Source organism: Natrix helvetica (genome assembly GCF_964273705.1).
Source record: "Natrix helvetica genome assembly, chromosome: 4".
NCBI classification, from domain to species: Eukaryota; Metazoa; Chordata; class Lepidosauria; order Squamata; family Natricidae; genus Natrix; species Natrix helvetica.
In genome coordinates, this window is record NC_138550.1 from 5035110 (window position 1) to 5059309 (window position 24200).

Consider the following 24200-nt stretch of genomic DNA (forward strand, 5'->3'; position numbering starts at 1 on the left):
GGGCACTATCTAATAAAATGAAATTCAATGTTAAAGGTTCTACATTTAGGCAAGAAAAACGAAATGCACAGGTACAGTATAGGTGGTACCTTGCTCAATAGTAGTAACTGTGAGAGGAATCTTGGAGTCCTAGTGGACAACCATCTAAATAGGAGCCAGCCGTGTGCAGCAGCTGCCAAAAAAGCCAACATAGTTCTAGGCTGCATCAACAGAGGGACAGAATCAAGATCACATGAAGTGTTAATACCACTTTATAATGCCTTGGTAAGGCCACACTTGAAAAACGGCATTCGGTTTTGGTGGCCATGATATAGGAAAGATGTGGAGACTCTAGAAAGAGTGCAGAGAAGAGCAATAAAGATGATTAGGGGACTGGAGGCTAAAACATATGAAGAACGGTTGCATGAATTGGGTAGGTCTAGTTTAATGAAAAGAAGGACTAGGGGAGACATGATAGCAGTCTTCCAATATCTCAGGGGTTGCCACAAAGAAGAGGGTGTAAAACTATTCTCCAAGGCACCTGAGGGCAGAACAAGAAGCAATGGGTGGAAACTAATCAAGGAGAGAAGCAACTTAGAACTGAGTAGAAATTCCCCGACAGTTAGAACAATTAATCAGTGGAACAGAAGTTGCCTCCAGAAGTTGTGAATGCCCCAACACTGGAAGTCTTTAAGAAGATGTTGGATAGCCATTTGTCTGAAATGGTATAGGGTTTCCTACCTAGGCAAGGGGTTGGACTAGAAGACCTCCAAGATCCCTTCCAATTGTATTGTATTGTATTTGAAGTGTGAGCCAGCAGTGTGCTGCAGCTGCCCCAAAGCCCAATTTAAGGGCTCCAACAACTTGGGTTTGCTTACAAATCCCACTGTAGACACAGATAGAGAAAAAAACACAGAGAAAAACAGAGAGAGACACACACAGAGGGAGAAAGAAACAGAGACACAGAGAGGGAAAGAGAGAAAGGAGAAAAAAGAGAAAGAGAAAAAGAGAGAGGGAAAGCAACACAGACAGAGAAAAACACACAGAGAAAAACAGAGAGAGACACACACAGAGGGAGAAAGAAACAGAGACACAGAGAGGGAAAGAGAGAAAGGAGAAAAAAGAGAAAGAGAAAAAGAGAGAGGGAAAGCAACACAGACAGAGAAAAACACACAGAGAAAAACAGAGAGAGACACACACAGAGGGAGAAAGAAACAGATAGAGAGAGGGGGGGGGAAGGGAGAAAAAGAGAGAATAACATGGACCCATACATTCTCTCTATGGCTAGTAACAAGACCACATCTTTCCTAAATCATTAATTTAATATTGAAATTTATTAAAACGCCCTCCCAAAAAGGCTCACCTTTTTGAGATGGTCATAGAGCTGGCTTAGACAGAGGGTCCCCCTCGAAATAAGCTCCCCCCACAAATTGAGTCAAATTCCATCCGCAAAGGATATTTTTCTGCATCCTTTTGGACCAGCTGTTCTTGTGCTGGCTGAGAATCCCTTGATGGATTTGCTGGCTGCCTTACTTCTCCTGGTTTCTTCTTTGTTATCTTCGGGCATTTTTAAAGTGCCTGTCATCCTAAGCTCCGGCACTCTACTCCAAATTAGATACCCAGAGCTCTTGTCTTCCCCTCTGGAGTGGGAAAGGGTCACGGAGGGCAAAACGTTGATTGAGTGTTGGCCATTAAGTTGGGTTGGATTCTTAGCAACCGCGCAAGAGAGATAGACGGTGTCCCTAACTTGGCCTTTTGGGCTCTTCCAAGCACAGCAGTCATTGCTAATGTGAACCTATCCATCTTGAGGTCGGTCCTCCTGCTCTTTCTTTCTACGTTTCCTAGTATTTTGCAAAGGGCAGAAGGAATAACCTTGAGGGACAGAGGGAAGGGCCTGTATGGAGACAACTACAGATGGTCCTCGACTCACAGCTCTTTGTTTAGCGACCGTTCAATGATACGACGGCACTCAAAAAAAGGGATTTGTCGTATTTTTCGGAGTATAAGGCGCACCCTACCCCCCCCTAAAGAGCGTGGAAATGTTGGTGCGTCTTATACACCGAATGCAGCAATTTTTGGCCTCCTGAAGCCCCGTCCCCACATCCCATTTTTGTGAAAAATGGGCCATTTTTCACCAAAATGGGGGTGTATTTGCCTTCCCCCATCCTCTAGAACAGTGTTTCTCAAACTTGGCGACTTTAAGTCCTGTGGACTTCAACTCCCAGAATCCCCCAGCCAGCATAGCTGGCTGGGGAATTCTGGGAGTTGAAGTCCACAGGACTTAAAGTCGCCAAGTTTGAGAAACACTGCTCTAGAAGCTCTCTGCAGGCTTCAGCAGGGCTAGGGGAAGGGGAAAATCCCCCTGTTTCGGTGAAAAACGGGGGCGTTCTTGCCTTCCCTTAGCCCTCCCGAAGCCTGCAGAGTGCTCCTGTGGGCCAAGGAGGACAAAAACTTTTTTTCTTACTTATCTCTTCGACATCTTGGTGCATCTTATACACCGGTGCATCTTATAGTCCAAAAAATATGGTATGGCGTTTACCTTCATTGTCCTTGCTTAATTAATCTATTCTTACTCTATATTTTTCCCCCTTTGCACTTTTCTGCAAATGTCCGTGGTTACTCTGAATTAATCTCTCTTTCTCTCTCTCTCTCTCTCTCTCTCTCTCTCTCTCTCTCTCCTCTCTCTCCCTCCCTCCCTCTCCCCCTCCCCCCTCTCTCCCTCTCTTCCTTCCTCCCTCCCTCTCTCCTCCCTCTCTCTCTCCCTCTCTCTCTCTCTCATTCACTCCCTCTCCCTCCCTCCCCCTTCCCTCCCTCCCTCCCTCTCTCTCCCCCTCTCTCATGGTTTTTGCCATTTTGGCCGCATAAATCACTTCTCTCAGAGAATTCAATCAGTATTAAGACTCCAGGACAATAATATTAAATTGTGCTGAGCATAAGGGACAGAAGGTAGCTACAGTAAGTGGCTGGTGCACAGTTTAGAACAAACTCTTCAGGGAGAGAAATCATTAATAAAATCATAACACACAGGCTATGAACTCCTTACGAACCTTCGGTTTTCAAGGGGGCAAAAAAAAAGCTTATTAAAGTTGAACCTGAAGTGTAATTGGTATATACCACAACGCTTTTAGGAAAGAAGGAAGCAAGGGAAGGGAAAAAAGGAGAAAGAAAGAAAGAAAGAAAGAAAGAAAGAAAGAAAGAAAGAAAGAAAGAAAGAAAGAAAAAGATAGAAAAAAAGAAAAAGAAAAAGAGGAAGGGAGGAAGGAAGAAGAGGAGAGAAAGAAAGAAGAAAAAGAAAGAGAAAATATGGAGGAAGAAAGGGAGGGTGGGAGGGAAGGAAGGAGAGAAAGAAAGAAAGGAAAAAAGGCAGAGAAAGAGAAAAAGAAGGAGGAAAGAAGGAAGGAAGGGGAGAAAGAAAGACAGAAAGAGAAAGAAAAAGAAAAAGGAGGAAGGAAGGAAGAAGGGAGGGAAGGAAAGAAAGAAGGAAGGAAGGAGAGAGAGAAAGAAAGACAGAAAGAGAAAGAAAAAGAGGGAGGAAGGAAGGAAGAAGGGAGGGAAGGAAAGAAAGAAAGAAGGAAGGAAGGAGAGAGAAAGAAAGACAGAAAGAGAAATAAAAAAGGAAGGAAGGAAGGAGGGTAGGAAAGAAAGAAGAAAGGAAGGAAGGAGAAAGAGAAAGACAGAAAGAGAAAGAAAAAGAGGGAGGAAGGAAGAAGGGAGGGAGGGAAGGAAAGAAAGAAGGAAGGGAGGAGAAAGAGAAAGAAAGACAGAAAGGGAAAGAAAAAGAGAAAGAGGGAGGAAGGAAGGAAGAAGGGAGGGAAGGAAAGAAGGAAGGAAGGAAGGAAAGGAAGGAAGGAAACTTACCCTCCGCTGAACGGATTCTCTCCCGGAATGACGTGAGTGCTGTCCTTGCCAACCAGAAACTTGACCCGGTCGTAGAAAGAGTAGAGCTTCTGCTGGGCCAGGGGGGCCTGGGTCTCCTGTATGATGTCCAGGGGATTGGGGGAGCCCAAGCACAGCATGTTGCTCCGGCACAGAGACTGAAAGCAGCAGTCGGGGTCCATGCAGTCCACTAACCCGTCTGTGGACCAGAGACACAAAGACATCGGTGGGGGAGCCTCAGTGGGGGGAAAGAGCGGCCATGCAGAATACGTATACTCTCTGACATGGGAATATAACAATAGCAACAGCCCTTAGACTTATACACCGCTTCCCGGTGCTTTTATAGCCCTCTCTAAGCGGTTTATAGAGTCATCCTATTGTCCCCCAACAATCTGGGTCTTCATTTGACCCACCTCGGAAGGACGGAAGGCTGAGTCAAACTTGAGCCAGTCAGGATCGAACTGCTGACAGTGGGCAGAGTCAGCCTGCAATACTGCATTCTAACCACTGTGCCACCATGGCTCCTCCCTCCCTCCCTCCCTCCCTCCTTCCTTCCTTCCTTCCTTCCATCCATCCATCCATCCATCCATCTCAATAGTATACTTTATAGCCCTCTCTAAGAGGTTTACAGAGTCAGCCTCTTGCCCCCAACAACCTGGGTAAATAGAACTGAGGAGGGGGATATTAAATTTCACAAGAGGGGAGATAGCACTCTGTTGTTTTCAAGCCTTGTGGTGGGTGGGGTGGGGAGTTTATCAGAAGGGACAGCGGGCTCTTTCTGCCGGTTCGTGTCTCAGCCACCCCACTCCACAAACACACACACACACACACACACACCAAAAACATTTTTTTCCCCAAAGGAAGCAATTTGGACTTGTTACCACACCGGACTAACCTAAAACATTCAATCATCTGTACATTTCAGGGGAGGAAAAAGCCACCACTTTTTAAATCTTCGGAAATAATAGATAAGCTCCAAAGGGATTTATCTTGTTCCCTTTGTCGGAAAATCATGCAGTCTTGGCGGTGTGAGTGTACACGCCTGCAGGCAGCGGTGGGATTGAAAAATATTAACAACCCATTTTCTGTCCGGTTGCTGGGTGGGAGTGGCCATGGTGGGCGTGGCCTGCTCGGCCTCCTGAACCATAGCGGCGGATGGGGTGTTTTCACCCTCCCCAGTCTCCGGAGGCTTTTCTTGAGCCTCCGGAGGGGGCGAAAACAGCCTCACTGGCAGGGGTGGGTTACTGCCGGCATTACTGCTCGTTCGGTGCTCGCATGTGCGCATTTGCACATGAATAGGTCTGCGCATGCGCAAAATATTTTTTTAAAATAGAATTTGTGCAATGAAAATTGTTTTGCGCATGCGCAGAACTGAAAATCAAGATGGCGCCACCGTAGGAGAACTGGTTCAGGGCCGTGGCCGGTTCCAGTGACCCAGGCCGCCAAACCACTACTGGTTTGGCCGAACCGGAACCCACCACTGCTCCCTGAGGCCTTCGGAAAGCCAGTAACGGGCTCGTTTATGGACTTCCGGGAGGCCCGTTTTTCGCCCTCCTAGAGCCTTCATGCGGGCCCTGCACTTGCGTGGAGACTCCTGGGATGGGAGGGGCAGGGCCAGCCAGTCCTGACAACTACTGATTCGGGGAACCAGATGTAAAATTAACACGTTTTCACTGGCAGAGGCACTGTGGGCCAGACTTCAGCTGTTTCCAGGTTGGCCTCGCAGGCCAGATCTAAGCACCTCCCCCTCCCCGGGCCGGATCCGGCCCCCGGGCCTTAAGTTTGACATCCCTGTGCTAACCTTGGTGACATGGCAATCTGCTTGCAAACGAACAGAGAGCAAACCGTACTCCCTTTTAGCACTGATGACGTTACCTAGTTGGCTCGTGAAACGTCGACAAGAAAACCGCCAAGCTCAGAGAGCACCAAGGGCCCCACAGTTCAACCCTGAGCGACAAATATTCTCTTCTATTGGAAGAGAAGGTTTTTTCCAGAGAGAAAACTGTATACGTTTCACAGCAGCCTGCAGTAATCTGACCCTTTACGACACAAACCCACAGTATTTTGAATCACACACACACACACACGCGCGCGCACAAAATCCAATTTTGAGCTGGATTTTAGTCCATCCCAAGTTTGAAATGTTCAGATAGGGGTTTCGAACCTAGTTTCAAACCTGGAGCTCGGTTTGTTCCTCGTTCCCATTCCTATCCATGCAAAGTGAAGATTCGTGATCGGTAAACCCAGGAGGAATCTTATTTGTTTGTTTGTTTATTGGATAAACAAAGGCGGAATCTTACCTCCATCGTTGTCCTTTGCGTCCCCACACGCTGTCTCCATGGACGTGTCGCAGCCTGACCCTCTCCAGCCCAGCTGACAGACACAGAGCCACCCGTTCATGTCCAGCGTGCACCTACCGTTGCCGTTACACAGCCCGGGGCATCCCTCTGGAAAGGGGGAAAAGGAAAGGGAAGTTTAGTTGGAGAAGACAAAATGAACATCTGCGAGCAAGATTCACAAGGCCATTCACATGTGCAAACAAAGACTGAGTGAGGATTTGCTGTTGGGGGCCACTTTGTACCTAGGGAAACTTTACCACATCAGATCAATATTTTTCCCCCCGTGGGTATGAAACCGAATGGCTTGGTATGCGGTAATACAGATATGTTCTGATCTAGGCTTGCGGAGAAAGCATAAATCACAATCTTAGTCCCAGAAACCTTCTTTTATTTATATGGCTGTAAATTATGTTCATTCACAGTCCGCAAGGTTTAGCAAACAGTCTGTGAAGATTCCGACAGATGTCTGCTCGAGTTGCCACGGTCTTTCAAGGGAATGTTGTTAAACACCCACCTTATCGCCCTGGGAATGCTGCCAGAGACCTAATTGCCAAATGCAGAGCAAGGCCAAACTTAGCACAGAGTCAAACAGAGCTTTTCAAAGCTTGAACCGACCAGACCAACTAATTGCTTCCTGCAAAAGCTCACATCCCATTGGTTCTTCTTTTATGTTTTCTGGGAGAGGCCAATCATCTCCAAGCCTTACTCCCAAGTCAACCAGCCCCAAAAATGCACATTCTTTAAAGATCCTGTCTTCACCGGGTTGATTTTTTATTGATCCTAGTGCCGTTGTAATTTCATTTAGTGAAACGTCAAGGACTTCCTGCATTGTCGTTTGGCGTGGTTGTTTGTAAGCCTGGATTTGGCTCCCAATAGATTGCTTGAACCATTTCCTGGTTTCCCACGTTTCCCACGAGAGACAAAATGCCTTTTAAAGCTCTTTTAAATCTCCAGTGAACACAGGATCTTGAAAGAGTCTGAATTTTTGGGCTGGTTCAGATTAAAGCAGAATGCAACCAATTATTCTTGACTCCGATCAGAATAGCTGATTTGGGGAGCTGAGCAAACGTGTTCCTAATTAAGGCAGCCTAAACAACACGGAGCTGTCAGCCGCTTCCAACAGGAATTCTGTCCACCAAACTGAAGGAGATTTATGGAAGTTGGAAGTTACACCACATTGCTGATCCCCCCCCCCCCCCGTAGCTTAGGGTGAATTGAAAATGTTTACTGGCGCTGCATTCGCATTAACCGGATCCAAAGTTAACACAGGCTACTCTTTTTCCGGCTCCTGGTAATCCTCCAAAATTTAAACTCTCTCTCTCTCTCTCTGTGTGTGTGTACACACACTCTCCCCGAAAATAAGCCCTCCCTGAAAATATTGCCACACAGCAGCAGCCATGGGGTGACCATGCTCGCTGCCTCCTGAACCTCAAAAATAATAAGATCTCCCCGAAAATAAGACCAAGCGCTTATTTCGCGGGGGGGGGATAAAATAAGACCCTGTCTTATTTTCGGGAAAACACGGTGTGTGTGGGTGTGGGTGTGTCTTTGAACCCCAAGGAAATAGTTCAGGAGAGATGAACCAACAGTCCTTGCCTTATGACAGAGCTGCAGTGGTGCAGTGGTTAGAATGCAGTATTGCAGGCTAGCTCACTGCTCACTGCCAGCAGTTCGATCCCGACTGGCTCAAGGTTGACTCAGCCTTCCGTCCTTCCGAGGTGGATAAAATGAGGACCCAGATTGTTGGGGGAAATGTGTTGATTCTGTAAACCGATTAGAGGGCTCAGCACAATCTCCCTGCCCTCCACAATAACCCTTAGCCCCACCACTGTGCTTCCAAAAGGAGGTCTGGGTCCAACCCAGTAAAATTTATTGTCCTGCCATCAGACAAACTAAAATGGCATTAATGCCTGGGGCTGTTCCATACGACGCCTGCAATTAGCTGCATGTCTTAAAAGAGCAGAAGAAATTGTTCTCGGTTTCTTTTTTTAATCTTTTTTCTTTCCCCATTACCAAGCTGTACTTTGGTAAATTAAATTAGAATTAATTTAAAGGAATTAAAATTCAGAGTTAGCCTCAACCCAAAGTACTAGCCACTATAACATCCGGGGGAAATCCGGGAAAAGAAAAAATGCCAACTTTTAATGGCTACCTCCTTTTTTTAAAAGTACTTATCTGTGAAAATGTGTGGTTTTAAAAAAGCAGGAAACACCCATGAGTTTAAAGGGACTAGAATGTCCATCTCCCCTGAACATGATGGGTTTATCTGGAATATGACTTCCCTCGCGGACAACTGTGAAAAGGAATCTATGTTGGTTTGTCTACCAGTTTCACAAATGGGGTAGTTTTTTTGAGGGGGGGGGATTATTGTGTGTCTTTGTGTGTGAGATCAGAAAGTGCTCATAAAGCAGTGCTTGGATCAGGATGGTTCATCCTGCATTTAAGATCTGCAAATTTGGAAGTTTTAGAGTAGAATAGAATAACAGAGTTGGAAGGGACCTTGGAGGTCTTCTAGTCCAACCCTCTGCTTAGGCAGGAAACCCTGTACCATTTCAGACAAATGGTTATCCAATCTCTTCTTAAAGACTTCCAGTGTTGGAGCATTCACAACTTCTGGAGGCAAGTTGTTCCACTGATTAATTGTTTTCACTGTCAGGAAATTTCTCCTCAGTTCTAAGTTGCTTCTCTCCTTGATTAGTTTCCACCCATTGCTTCTTGTCCTGCATTCAGGTGCCTTGGAGAATAGTGTGACTCCCTCTTCTTTGTGGCAGCCCGAGATATTGGAAGACTGCTATCATGTCTCCCTTAGTCCTTCTTTCTCTTAAGCTAGACATACCCAGTTCCTGCAACCGTTCTTCATGTTTTAGCCTCCAGTCCCCTAATCCTCTTTGTTGCTCTTCTCTGCACTCTTTCTAGAGCCTCAACATCTTTTCTACATTGTGGTGACCAGAACTGGATGCCGTATTCCAAGTGTTGCCTTACCAAAGCCTTATAAAATGGTATTAACCCTTCACGTGATCTTGATTCTCTCCCTCTGTTGATGCAGCCTAGAACTGTGTTAGCTTTTTTGGCAGCTGCTGCCCACGGCTGGCTCCTATTTAAATGGTTGTCCACTAGGACTCCAAGATCCCTTTCAGAGTTACTATTGAGCCAGGTACCACACCTATGCAGTACCTGTGCATTTGGTTTTCCTTGCTTAAATGTAGAACCTTGCTTTTTTTGAAACAAGGTTAACATAATTGGTTTGTGTTTATTTCCTGCCTTTATTATTTTTATAACTAACTCATGGTGCCAAACATACATACGTTCCCCCTATTTTCTTCACAACAACAACCCTTCACCACAACAAGTGGTGAAGTCTAAATTTCCCCCCCCCACCGGTTCTCTGGACGTGGCTTGGTGGTTTTCACGTGACCGATTGGGCGTGGCCAGCTTCTCCCCCTCCCCCCCCACTTTTCAAAGCATTTTTTTCCGCTGCCGGTTCGGGCGAATAGGCAGGGGGAAAAATGCTTTAAAAAGTGAAAAAAAGAGCTTCCGATGATTGCGTGGATCAGCTGTGAGCCTGACTAGGCCACGCCCACAATGGCCACGCCCACCCAGCAACCGGGCAGGGATCCCCTAGCTAAAATGTTTGAATCCCACCCCTGACCTATATTTCTGAAACAAACGAGAAAGTTGGAGCCACGTCCTGTTATTGTCATTGTTTTCTTCCTGAATTGGGAGTGAGAATTGGTGTTTGGCAGAAGATAAATTCTTAAAAGAGTAATATATTTATCGCAGGTCGGCAATGGTGTCTGGATTGAATCTCAAGGGAAGATGTACAACGAAGGACCTCATGAGGGCGCTGTTCCTCTGTTTTTCTTCTCATTATAGGCACAACGATGGGTGAGTTGGAAACCATCCATTTTTCCTTCCTTGGGAGAATCCAGAGATATTGTCCAGTCCAATTTATTGAGCTGGGTGGAATTCCTAGATCCAAGTGATTTAAGTCTGCAGAACAGGGGGCTTGTCCAATCTTGGCAACTCGAAGACTTGCGGACTTCAACTCAACAGAATCCCACCATGGCTGTCCAATATCCTCTTCAAAGCCTCCAATGATGGAGCACCGAGAACATCTGGAGTCAAGGCGTTCCACTGGTTAATTGTTCTCACTGTCAGGAAATTTCTCGTTAATTCTAAGTTGCTTCTCTCCTTGATGAGTTTCAAATCCGTTGCTTCTTGTCCTGCCTTTTTCTTTGGAGAAAAAGCTGATCCCCTCGTATTTCTGGCAGCCCCTTGCATATCGATATATATTAGATATATATTAATATCCTCTTAAAAACTTTCAGTGTTGAAGCATTTGCAATTTCTGGAGGCAACTTCTGTTCCACTGATTAAATGTTCTGACTGTCGGGAAGTTTCTCCTCAGTTCCAGGTTGCTTCTCTCCTTGATTAGTTTCCACCCATTGCTTCTTGTTCTAAACTTAGGTACCTTGGAGAATAGTTTGACTCCCTCTTCTTTGTGGCAGCCCCTGAGATATTGGAAGACTGCTATCCTGTCTCCCCTAGTCCTTCTTTTCATTAAACTAGACATACCCAGTTCCTGCAACCGTTCTTCATATGTTTTAGTCTCCAGTCCCCTAATCCTCTTTGTTGCTCTTCTCTGCACTCTTTCTAGAGTCTCCACATCTTTTCTACATCGTGGCGACCAAAACTGAATGCAGTATTCCAAGTGTGGCCTTACCAAGGCCTTGTAAAGTGGTATTAACACTTCACGTGATCTTGATTCTATCCCTCTGTTGATGCAGCCTAGAACTGTGTTGGCTTTTTTGGCAGCTGCTGCACACGGCTGGCTCCTATTTAAATGGTTGTCCACTAGGACTCCAAGATCCCTCTCACAGTTATTACTGCGAAACTTTTAATATGTTTTTTTTCCATTATGGCAGCTTCTAACAAGTGTGGCAAAAGCGTTGCTTTAGCCCATCACCCAAGAGAGAGAGACAAATCCCCTAACCATCTTTGCTGCTCTATCTTATTTATTATATTTTATTTATATCCTGTATAAAAAAGGCTGTATGTATGTATGTATGTTCCAGCATAACTCTGGAGCGCCTCGAGCAATTTCAACCAAACTTGGTATACAGATGACTTACCCTCTGGAAGCAAAAACTGGGGGAGGGGGGTAGACACCCCTGGTGTCTGTCTGTGTGTGTGTGTGTGTGTGTGTGAGTGTGTGTGTGTATTCCAGCATAACTCTGGAACACTTGTGCCATTAAGGAGAGCGAGTGTGGCGTCCTAGACCGGCAATTGTTTGTGGTTCATGGGAGGGGGAGGGGAGAGCCTGGGCCAATAAGGAGAGCGAGTGCAGCGTCCTAGACCGGCAATTATTTGTGATGTCGGTTCCTTCCCAGCCTCCTTTGGAAAGCCAGCCATGCAATTCGCCCTCCAGTGGACCAATGAGGAAGCGCCGGATGGATTGGGGGCAAAGTGCCAGGATCGTAGACAGGGCGGGAAAGAGGAGCACATGGGAGGGGGAAGGGAGAGGGCAGGGATGATGGGCATGGGAGTAGGGAAGAAAGGTCCCTCTTAGTGGCTCCTTGTCAGACAAACGTTTCGACGTTTATAAATCCCCGGGCAAGGCTGGGTTATCCGCTATGTTAGATACAGAAAGGCATTTTAGCTGGAGTAAGCTACTAAGCAAGCTAGAGGTCATCCGTTCAAGTTTTTGTTCTGAATTATAAACCGAGGGTGTGTGTGTGTGTGTAAAGGCTTATGTACAAAAGTTATCTTCCAAGATTTACTAGCCAACTTTCAACCTGAAATACTTCCAACCTAAAAAGTAGAGCTTCCGCGGTTAAGATTATTCCCCGGGCTTTTGCAAACAAGGAAGACTTCGTATCATCCTACTCACCTTATCTTCTCCTGAGATGCCCCATGAAAAGAAAAGAATTTAAAGCATCCTTGCAGAGACAACCCCCTCCCCTTTTCCCAACCCACATCGCCTGTCTAAGTTGGAATGAGGGATGGATGGAGGAGACAGAAGCAAGACAGATAGGACATTCGTGAAAGACAGTTACGGTTACAAAAGGATGGAGTTCAAAATGACCTCCCTGGGCTTAAATCCATGGGAGAGGGGGGGAAGGGGAGAAATCATGTCATGCTAGACTTTAGGTGACAATGGTGAGGTTGTGGAGATGGAGAGAGGCATCTAAGTTGAGATTTGTGCAGGGCAGGGTGGGGAGGAGGAGAGCTGGATGGAAACACACAAAGGACACCAGAGGAAAAATAAAGCCACCATACCTTTCACTACCTTATCCAGATAGTGAGCTTGGGAAAAAAAATTAAAAAAAATAAAAGACAGAACATGTAAAGTAGGATTGAATTTTTTTAAAAAAAGTGCAGTACAGTTCACTACGAGACAGTGAGGCTTAAGCGGCGGCCCGGGGCAGCGGGAGAGGAGCAAGTTGGGAGGAAGGAGAAAACAACAACGGCAACGGCAGGAACCACAACAGGAGGCAGAGTGGATATTGTAGGGAGGGAGGATCAAAGGGGGGGGGAGAAAGCAGGCATTCGTTCAAAGGGGAGGAAGAGGAATTTGGACCGATGCAGCGTGGAAAAACCAGGGTGCCCGCAAAAGCAGGTCATTTGCAAGGACTGGATAGCCAACCTCGCAACCTCACACTGTAGCGGCACTCAATCTGTTGCCCAAAGGTGCTTTTTTTGTTTCCCAAGAGGCTACTGGACTTTCTTGGCTTTTCTTTGAAGATGCTTTGCTTCTGGTCCAGGAAGTTTCTTCAGCTCTGACTGGATGGCAGGGGAACGGAAGGATGGATATTCCTTGCAGGCAGCTGGTCGTTTGCATCCTTTTTTTAGAGAGTCGTCGAGGCCACTTGGAGGTTTGTCTGTGTTGAGGAGACATCCTGCAGGAAGCACAGCTCCACCACACAGTCCTTTCAGCCGTCCACTCTCATTTGCACCGCTCAGGTGACCCTGAGGACAGAGATAAACCTCCAAGTGGCCTCAACGGCTCCCTAAAAGGATGCAAATGACCAGCTGTCTGCAAGGACTATAAATCCTTCCATTCCTCACCATCCGGACAGAGCTTAAGAAGCTTCTTGGATGAGAGGCGAAACGTCTTCGAAAGAAAAAAAGCAAGAAAGTTCAGTTGCCTCCTGAAAAAAAGCACCTTTTGGGACAACCATGACCTGGATGATGGAGAATCTCCACAGATAATCTTTTTCCTGTTTTTGCTTCTCTTGCCAGACACCTATTGGTGGTAGGGACCCAACAAGAGTGTCCTTGACTTACAACAGTTCATTTAATTGACCGTTCAAAGTTACAACCGCACTGCAAAAAGGGACATTACAGCCATTTTTCACGCTTACAACTTTTGTAGCCTTCCCCATGATCAGCTGATCAAAATTCAGATGCTTGGCAACCGGTTCCTATTTATGACGGTTGCCATGTCGTAGCGTCAAGGGAGACAAGAACAGCCTGTGACAATTGGCATGAGCTTGATCCCTGGGATAGAAAATTGCTTATCCGCTCCAAAATAAACGACTAATATTGACCACAGGATTCATTTATAGCCGAGAGAGGCCTTATGTGGCCCTCATAACTGGGATAGTCTCATCTTCTTTCTACTTTCTCTGGAAGGAGCATTTTCTGAGGCAATTAATTAACTTTCTGTTACAAAGAGAAAGGCCAAGCCCACTGAGGATAGGTTCAGCAAGTGAAAAGAAACTTTGCAAAGATTTTAGGTCAGAGAGAGAAAAAGAGAAAGAGAGAGAGAGAGAGAAAGAGAGAGAGTGGGAGAAAGAGAGGGAGACAGAGAGTGGGAGGAAAGAGAAAGAGACAGAATGAGGGAGGGAGAAAGAGAAAGAGAGACAGAGTGGGAGAAAGAGATGAAGAAAGAGAGAGAGAGAGACAGAAAGTGGGAGGAAAGAAACAGAGAAAGAGACAGAGAGAGAAAAAAGGAAGGAAGGAAGGAGGAACGAAAGAAATAGACGCAGGGAGAGAGAGAGGAAGAGAAAAAAAGAGAGAAAGAAACATACACACAGAAAGAGAAACGCACAGATAGATAGATAGATAGATAGATAGATGATAGATAGATAGATAGATAGATAGATAGATAGATAGATAGAGAGGAGACAGAGAAAGAGAGAGTGAAAGAGAAACACCAACAAAGAGACACACAGAGAAAGAAACAGAGAGATAGAGAGGAAGATAGGTAAAGAGATATAGAGAGGAAGATAGGTAAAGAGAGAGAGGGAGGAAGGGGGAGTGAGAGTGAAAGAGAAACACAGAGAGAAAAAAACAGAGAGTGGGAGAAAGAGAAACAGAAAGGAAGACAGATAAAAAGAGAGCGGGAGGGAGGGGGAGAGAGGAGACGGAGAAAGAGAGAGTGAAAGAGAAACAGAGAGAGAAAAACAGAGAGTGAAAGAAAGAGAAACAGAGAGAGTAAGAGAAAGAAAAACAGAGGAAGACAGAGAGAGGGAGGGAGAGGGGGAGAGAGGAGAGAGAGAAAGAGAGAGTGAAAGAGAAACACAGAGAGAAAAACAGAGAGTGAAAGAAAAAGAAACAGAGAGTGAGAGAAAGAGAAACAGAGAGGGGGAGGGAGAGGGGGAGAGAGGAGAGGGAGAAAGAGAGTGAAAGAGAAACACACAGAGAAAAACAGAGAATGAAAGAAAGAGAAACAGAGAGGAAGACAGATAAAGAGAGAGAGGGAGGGAGAGGGGGAGAGAGGAGACGGAGAAAGAGAGAGTGAAAGAGAAACACAGAGAAAAAGAAACAGAGAGAGTGAGAGGAAGATAAAGGGGGGGGGAGAAGAGGGGGTCTCTGTGTGTGTCTAGCCAGACGTTTTCACTCCCAGCAGTGTGACTGAATTGTCCTTTTTTCCTTCCTGCCACTGGCAACTTTAGAAAAGAGGGGAGGGAAATAACTTCTTTTTTGGGGGGGGGGGGGAGAGGTTGAGAGTTAAGGCTCTCTTCTTCCTGCTGGCACTTTGCTCTTATTTATCAAGTTACGGAGGAAGGATCAGAGGGGCCTGTTTTTCCTCACTCGGGCACCCTTCCCACACTCTTTTCAATCTTTTTTGTGTTTTCCAGGGCTTTCCCCCTCCCCCTCCTTTCTGCACTGGCTCAGAAAGACCACCCAACTCGGGGATGGGGGGGGGGGGTAGACACGACCTTTGAAAGAATTTCGGGCGGATTCCCCCTCCTCCCCATTCAGAGTCTAGACTCCAGTATGTCTGAGGGAGAAGTAAAAAAGCACAATATATTCATATCTGCAAGCCAAAAAGAGAGAGGAAAGGAGAAAAATGGCTCAAATTCAGTGTGAGATGGGAGAAGGGTCAAATCCATGGCCATTTAGAAGACTTCGCTTAGACTCTGTTGGATGATTAATAAAGGGAAAGGTTCCCCTCGCATGTATGTGCTAGTCGTTCCCAACTCTAGGGGGCGGTGCTCATCTCAGTTTCAAAGCCGAAGAGCCAGCGCTGTCCGAAGACGTCTCCGTGGTCATGTGGCCGGCATGACTCAACGCCAAAGGCGCACGGAACGCTGTTCCCTTCCCACCAAAGGTGGTCCCTATTTTTCTACTTGCATTTTTTCACCTGCTTTCGAACTGCTAGGTTGGCAGAAGCTGGGACAAGGAACGGGAGCTCACTCCGTTACGCGGCGCTGGGGATTCGAACCTACTTACCTAGCTACTCTCTCTCCCTCCCTCCCTCCCTACTGTATTTCTCTTTCTTTCCCTCTCTATCCCTCTATCTACCTACCTACTTTTAAAAAAAAAAAGCCTTTTCAAAACCTTGGTGCGTCTTATACTTTGGTGTGTCTTATACTCTAAAAATACGGTAATTTTTTTTTTACTAATTATTTATTAGTAGTTCTCATTTAATTAGGGTGATTAGGACTGGAATTTCCATTGCTAAACACTATGGTGGAAAACTGCTATATTTAAGTGACTCCCATGCTGTCAGTAAGTGTGACAGCCTGTGGTTGCTATTTGCAATGTCATGCTTGCTTCCCCTTTGCCTTTGCTTGTTAGAAGCTAGTAGTGAAGGTTACATATATGACTGCAGGATATTACAGCGTGATAATTTCAAGCCAATCATTAAAATAGCCAAATAGTGATCACATGACTTTATGGATGCTGCAACCACTGTAGAAGAACTGATTGTCTTAGCCCCTGAGCCACCGCATCCCCCTAGATGACTTATAGATACAATTATATTTCCTTGAGAAGCCCATCAAAAAGAAAATTTAGTACCGGTGGTTCTTGACTTGCAACCGTTCATTTAGTGACTGTTTAAAGTTAAAACGGCACTGATAAAAATGACATGTTTTTCACGCTTAGTGACCGTTGTCGCATCCCCATGGTCACGTCATCAAAATTCAGTCAATTGGCAATTGATTCATATTTATGACGGTTGCAGTGTCCCGGGGGTCATATGATCCGCTTTTGCGACCTTCTGACTAGCCAAGTCAATGGGGAAGCCAGATTCACTTAACAACCGTTGTTACTAACTTAACAACTTTGCTTAGGGTTAGAAATTACGATTTATAAGTTGTGCTTTGCATGAATTAATTCTCGGTCTGTGGGGCCTTTGGTGCTCTATGAGCTTGGTTCTTTGCAGACGTCTCTTTACCCAACGAGGTAATATCATCAGTGCTAGAAGAGAGAGGGGTTTGTGAAAAGGAGGAGGAGGATTATTGTGGGGCCCTTGGTGCATTCTGAGCGTAGTTGTTTTCTTGTAGACATTTCACTACCCAACTACGTAACATCATCAGTTCTAAATAGTCTGCAAAAGAACAACCAAACCCCAAGAGCACCAGGGACTTCACAATTGAACCCTGAGCTACGAATATTCTCTTCTTGGTCTGTCCAATCAATATTATCCTTTTGAAGATAAGACAAAATAAAACTGAGGTCCATTACTTCTTTTTTTTTAAAGCTACCCCAAAATTGTGGGTTTTTGTGTTGCCACTTAAGAACTCTTTGACAGTGATGGAGAGAGAGCTAAAATGATTTTTGCTATCCTGATGAGCTAACAATATGTGCTCTCTACTGCTAGGTAGAAAAGTAGAAGGGAAGAGTTAATGGGAGCACATTAGTATTTCTTTGAAGAACAGCCTGCCCATCACATAGGTATTTTTTTTCTTTCTTTGGGTCTGTTAAAGTAATCCTTGGTTTATGGCCTCCTTTATTTTTATACGGTATTGGTAATGGTTTAAATCGGTGCTTTTCAAACTTAACAATTCTGACACCTTGGATTTCGACAACTCTGTGAGGTGTGTAGGACTGAGAGAAAGAGAGAGAGAGGAAGAGGGAGGGGGAGAGAGAGAGGGAGGAAAGAAGGAAGGGAGGAAGGAGAAGGGGGGAGAGAGAGAAATAAATAAGGAGGGAGGGAGGGAGAAAGGAGAGGGAGGCTCAAAATCATCCATTGAGCTTTCTTGCCTAAAGTGAGACTAGAACTCACAGTCTCTTAGGGATTAGCCCAAAGTCATCCAATCAGCTTTCATGCTTAAGGCAGAACTAGAATTCACCACCTCTGGGTGATTGGCCCAAAGTCACCCATTCAGCTTTTGTGCCTAAGGCAGGACTAGAACTCACTGTTTCCTGGTGATTGGCCCAAAGCCACCCAGCTGCTTTTCATGGCTAAGGCAGGACTAGAACTCACTGTCTCCTGGTGATTGGCCCAAAGTCACCCAGCTGCCTTTCATGGCTAAGGCAGGACTAGAACTCACGGTCTCCTGGTGATTGGCCCAAAGTCACCCAGCTGCCTTTCATGGCTAAGGCAGGACTAGAACTCACGGTATCCTGGTTTCCAGCCTTAACTGCTAGAGACCAAACCAGCTCCCATTGCAATCTTTCTTGTCTAATACAGGCAAACCTTTTGCCATATTTTATCACAAACATCAATTGTGGGTAATAAGTTCTACAACAGGACAAGTTACCGTTGAGCAACCAAGGGGGTAGAGAGATAACAACGTACAGAGGAATATAACACAAAACCATGCAAGAAAACCACAACAACACGAGGAAAAGGTCACACACACCATGAATTCCACACCAATGTCCTTCCATATGTGCCAGCATTGGTACAGTACTTTCATTTGCTCCTTCAAAACGTGGGGATTTTTCTCTTGTTCTCGTTCTGGTTTTAATTACTATATTCTCTTTGGAAAAGAATAGAATAGAATAACAGAGTTGGAAAGGACCTTGGAGGTCTTCTAGTCCAACCCCCTGCTCAGGCAGGAAACCCTAAGCATTTCAGACAAATCGTTGCCCAATCTCTTCCAGTGTTGGAGCATTCACAACTCCTGGAGGCAACGTTGTTCCACTGATTAATTGCTCTCATTGTCAGGAAATTCCTCCTTAGTTCCAGGTTGCTTCTCTCCTTGTTTAATTTCTAACCATTGCTCCTTGTCCTGCCTTCAGGTGCTTTGGAGAATAGCTTGACTCCCTCTTCTTTGTGGCAGCCCATTAGCTGAGAAGCTCCCTCTGCATGGCCTGCTTAGCAACAATTCAATTTAATTGGACCTTTATGTGTGGACCTGACCTTTTGATACTAACCTAGGTTCAGGGTTCGCACCGCTGGTGAAATGATAAAGTAACTGAATGCAACAGGTTATGATATGACCCAAGTGAATTCAAGTCAAATCTAACCAAGGTTAACGTTGTGTGAGTGCAGCTCTTAGGCCTTTCACTGACCTCTATCAGCAAGTTACACCAACCTTACCACCGAATTGCAATCCCAATAGATTTTAAAAGAAGTGCATTTTACTCCCTAGCTGACGGCTATTTGGTCTATAAAGCATAAAATTAAAAATGCAGCTGGAGGGGCCCATTTATAGAGCTTGGGTTTATAATGGGCTCGGGATGGGTAACATCAGCAGAGCTAACTAATAAAAAGGATTTACTGCATAGCACAGGTGAGTACACCAGAATTCAACACAAGATATTGGCCGATGACTACAGACAAGGTGTATTTGGTACAGATCCACAACTGTGTTACCCAACTCAGAAGGTGAGGATTCAGAGGGATACAGATTATCAGAGTCGGAAGGCACCTGTTAGGTCATCTAGTCCAACCCCTCGCCCAAGTAGGAGACACTACATTATTTTGGACAAATGGCAGTCCAGTCTCTTCTTGAAAGCCTCCGGTGATGAAGCTCCCACAACTTCTGAAGGCAACTTCTGTTCCATTGAATATAGAATAACAGAGTTGGAAGGGACCTTGTAGGTCATCTAGTCCAACCCCCTGCCCAAGCAGGAGACCCTACACCATTTTGGACAAATGGCAGTCCAGTCTCTTCTTGAAAGCCTCCAGTGATGAAGCTCCCACAACTTCTGAAGGCAACTTCTGTTCCATTGAATATAGAATAACAGAGTTGGAAGGGACCTTGTAGGTCATCTAGTCCAACCCCCTGCCCAAGCAGGAGACCCTACACCATTTGTGACAGATGGCAGTCCAGTCTCTTCTTGAAAGCCTCCAGTGATGAAGCTCCCACAACTTCTGAAGGCCATGGGTTGATTTTTCTCACTGTCAGAAAATGTCTCCTTATTTATGCGTTGAATCTCTCTTTGGTCAAAACATGGAACAGCCTTTCCAAAGGTTTTATATAAAGAAAAAAAATGTCTTAAGTACGGTTCCTTTTTTTTTTTAACGGAGTAGGGAAAGATTCTAGATGATAATATTCCAAAGGAATGTCTTAATTTCAAATAGCCTCTTGTCTCCTACGGAAGACTCAAAAGCAAAATATCTCAGGATAACCACTAGATCTCAAAATTAAGGAAACTGGAATCTTCTCTTCTCTGAACACGGATCTATTTTGGCTAACGTTCCGAGACTGGAAAACATTACAGCTGGTCCTTGACTTATGACGCCAATCCCAATGTTTGTTGCTAAGCGAGATCTTTGTTAAATGAGTTTGGCCCCATTTTACCACCTTTCTTGCCACCGCAGTGTGTTAAGTTAGTAACACGGTTGTTAAATGAATCCGACTTCCCCATCGATTTGGCTGCTCAGAAGGTCGCAACAGGGGCTCATGTGACTCCAGGGCATTGCGACCGTCATAAATGTGAACCAGTTGCCGGACATCTGCATTTTGATTAGAGGATCATGAGGATGATATAAATGGGGGGGGGGGGGGGGAAAGGATATAAACCTCTTTTTTTCAGTTCCGTCACAACTTTGAATGGTCATAAAACAAACTGTTGTAAGTCGAGGACTACCTGTAGTGAATCTTTCTCCATCGGTTCTGCTCGTCTGAAGATCACAAAAGGTGATCCCATGATTCTGGGACAGACACTGCGACCTTCATGAATACGTGTCCAAATTTTGATCGTGTGACCACGGAGATGCTGCAATGGTCATTAAGTATGAAAAACGGTCATAGGTCTCTTTTTTCAGTGGCATTGTAACTTTAGAGTAGAGTAGGAATAGAATAGAATAGAATAACAGAGTTGGAAGAGACCTTGGAGGCCTTCTAGTCCAACCCCCTGCTTAGGCAGGAAACCCTATACCGTTTCAGACAAATGGCTATCCAACATCTTCTTAAAGACTTCCAGTGTTGGGGCATTCACAGCTTCTGGAGGCAACTTCTGTTCCACTGATTAATAGTTCTCCTGTCATGAAATTTCTTCTTAGTTCTAGGTTGGCTGGTTTCCATCTGTTGCTTATCATCCTGCCTTCATGGGCTTTAACAGAATAACAGAGTTGGAAGGGACCTTGGAGATCTTCTAGTCCAACCCCCTGCTCAAGCGGGAGACCTTGTACCATTTCAGACAAATGGCTATCCAACATTTTCTTAAAGACTTCCAGTGTTGGGGCATTCACAACTTCTGGAGGCAATTTCTGTTCCACTGATTAATTGTCCTCACTTTCAGGAAATTTCTCCTTAGTTCTAAGTTGCTTCTCTCCTTGATTAGTTTCCACCCATTGCTTCTTCTGCATTCAGCAGTTTGGAGAATAGCTTGACTCCCTCTTCTTTGGGGCAGCCCCTGAGATATCGGAACACTGCTATCCTGCCACCCAAATGAGCAGTCATTACCAGTAATCCTCGGCTTACAACCACAAACAGCATGAAAACCGGTCACTCTTTCCAGTGCCGTTCGAACGGTCTCTAAATGAATTAGTCGTAAGTTGAGGACTGACTGTACTGCTTAGAGCCGTGGTGGCACAGTGGCTAGACTGCACTACTGCAGGCTACTTCTGCTGACTGCTGGCTGCCACTACTTTGGCAGTTCGATCCTGACCAGCTGAAGTTTGAATTGTCCTTCCGTCCTTCCGAGGTGGGTAAAACGAAGACCCAGATTGTTGGGGGCAAGAGGCTGACTCTGCCATCCGCTTTGAGAGGGCTGGAAAGCACCGTGAAGCAGTATATAAGTCTGATATTGGGAAGGAAGGAAGGAAGGAAGGAAGGAAGGAAGGAAGGAAGGAAGGAAAGAAGGAAGGAAGGAAGGAAGGAAGGAAGGAAGGAGCGAGCTGTGGTGGCACAGTGCTTACAATGTAGTATTGCATGCTGACTCTGCCCACTGTCAGGAGTTCGATCCTGACCGGCTCAAGATTGACTCAGCCTTCCATCCTTCTGAGATGGGTAAAATGAGGACCAAGATTGTTGGGGCAAGAGGCTGACTCTGTAAACCGCTCAGAGAGGGCTGGAAAGCACCGTGAAGCAGTATATAAGTCTGAAATTGTGAAGGAAGGAAGGAAGGAAGGAAGGAAGGAAGGAAGGGAGGGAGGGAGGAAGGGAGGAAGGAAAGAAGGAAAGGAGGGAGGGAGGGAGGGAGGGAGGGAGGGAGGGAGGGAGGGAGGAAGGAAGGAAGGAAGGAAGGAGCGAGCTGTGGTGGCACAGTGCTTACAATGCAGTATTGCATGCTGACTCTGCCCACTGTCAGGAGTTCGATCCTGACTGGCTCAAGGTTGACTCAACCTCCCATCCTTCCGAGGTGGGTCAAATGAGGACCCAGATTGTTGGGGCAAGAGGCTGACTCTGTAAACCGCTCAGAGAGGGCTGGAAAGCACTGTGAAGCGGTATTAAGTGCTATTGGGAAGGAAGGAAGGAAGGAAGGAAGAAGGGAAGGAGGGAGGGTGGGAGGGAGGGAAGGAAGGAGGGAGGGAGGGAAGGAAGGAAGGAGGGAGGGAGGGAGGGAGGGAAGGAAGGAAGGAGGGAGGGAGGGAGGGAGGGAGGGAAGGAAGGAGCGAGCTGTGATGGTGCAGTGGTTAGAATGCAGTATTGCAGACTAATTCTGCCCACTGCCTGACCGACTCAAGGTTGACTCAGTCTTCCATCCTTCCGAGGTGGGTCAAATGAGGACCCAGATTGTTGGGGCAAGAGGCTGACTCTGTAAACCGCTTTGAGAGGGCTGGAAAGCACTGTGAAGTGGTATATAAGTCTAAGTACTATTGGGAAGGAAGGAAGGAAGGAAGGAAGAAGGGAAGGAGGGAGGGAGGGAGGGAGGGAAGGAAGGTGGGAGGGAGGGAGGGAAGGAAGGAAGGGAGGGAGGGAGGGAGGGAGTGGTGTTGCAGTGGTTATAATGCAGTACTGCAGGCTAACTCTGCCCACAGCTAGGAAGTTCGATCCTGACGGTCTCAAGGTTGACTCAGCCTTCCGTCCTTCCAAGGTGGGTAAAATGAGGACCCAGATGGTTGGGGGCAAAAGGCTGACTCTGTAAACCCCTTAGAGAGGACTGTAAAAGCACTGGGAAGTGGTATATAAGTCTAAGTGCTATTGGGAAGGAAGGAAGGAAGGAAGGAAGGAAGGAAGGAAGGAAGGAGGGAAGGAAGGAAGGAAGGAAGGAAGGAAGGAAGGAAGGAAGGAAGGAAGGAAGAAGGGAGACCTGGTGGCACAGTGATTAGAATAGAGTATTGGAGGCTGACTCTGCCCACTGTCAGGAGTTTGATCCTGACCTGCTCAAGGTTGACTCAGCCTTCCGTCCTTCTGAAGTGGGTAAAATGAGGACCCAGATTGTTGTGGGCAAGAGGCTGACTCTGTAAACTGCTTAGAGAGGGCCGTAAAAGCACTGTAAAGCGGTATATAAGTCTAAGTGCTATTGCTATTCTACTGCGTTGGTCATCCGACGACTTCTTACAGCCTTGCCTTGCGTTTCTCCATTGCTGTGGTGGGCTCGTCTGGCCAAATGAAAGGACATTGGTGGGGGGCTTGCAAAGCCGAGGGGATAATTCACGGCATGGAAATGTGTGAGATGCAGACGTGAACGACCCAAGAATGTAAAAAAGAAAAAAAAAAGATGCAACATGCTTCATTAATGTCCAACCGATTCCGTTAAGCATGCTCTGTCCACCATATCCTCTCCACCCACCGATTTCCAATATGCCTCCCTTGCCAAAACTTTTCCTCTTACCGATGGTGCAGTGCTCTCCGTTCCAGCCGGGGCTGCATTCACACTTGCCATCCCGGCAGGTCCCGTGTTCGTTGCAGCGCGGGTGACATGCTCGCTGATCGCACGCCACCCCCATCCAGCCCTCTTCGCAGCGGCAGGCACCCCCAACGCAGGTGCCGTGAACACCACAGTCGGCCGCACAGATTTCTGCAGGAGAAGATTAAAATAAAATAAAAATGGGGGTCGGGTGGAGGGTCAGTGGGGTAGAAAGAAGAGGGATCGGGGTGAAAGAAACGAGCAGGAGTTCATTGTTATGAAAAGAAATAAAATAAAGAAGCCACACATTGCTACCTTATCCTGATGGGGGGAATGAAAAGGATACTTGTGGTTTCTGAAACTAATCCCTTTTGACGTTAGGAATCTAATAAGGAGATTACAAAGAAGAGGGGAAAAAGGCAATTGACACGGCTTGGTGGGATCCATTGGTGCCTGAAACTCCTTTTAAAACTTTTTAATACCATCACACACACACACACACACTGAATCCAAAAGGGCCCTTTCAGAGTTAAAGGAACAAAAGTCACTTTTTAATTAAAAACTAGTTGAGTGTAAAACAACACAAAACAATCGGCCGCTAAATCGACTGAAAAAATAAAGTGAAGTGTAGCCGGGCAA

General features: G+C 46.0%; 1 protein-coding gene across 1 annotated transcript in view; it reads right to left on the reverse strand.

Annotated features, from left to right (window-relative positions):
• The window catches only part of TENM4 (teneurin transmembrane protein 4), a 490922-nt gene that overhangs the window by 59687 nt on the left and 407035 nt on the right, over positions 1-24200 (reverse strand). The window contains exons 14-16 of the mRNA XM_081952366.1: positions 23547-23732; positions 6156-6302; positions 3838-4054 (exon numbers count right to left, since the gene is read on the reverse strand). Of these exons, the coding sequence (XP_081808492.1) occupies positions 3838-4054; positions 6156-6302; positions 23547-23732 (550 nt within the window). The remainder of the gene's footprint in view (positions 1-3837; positions 4055-6155; positions 6303-23546; positions 23733-24200) is intronic.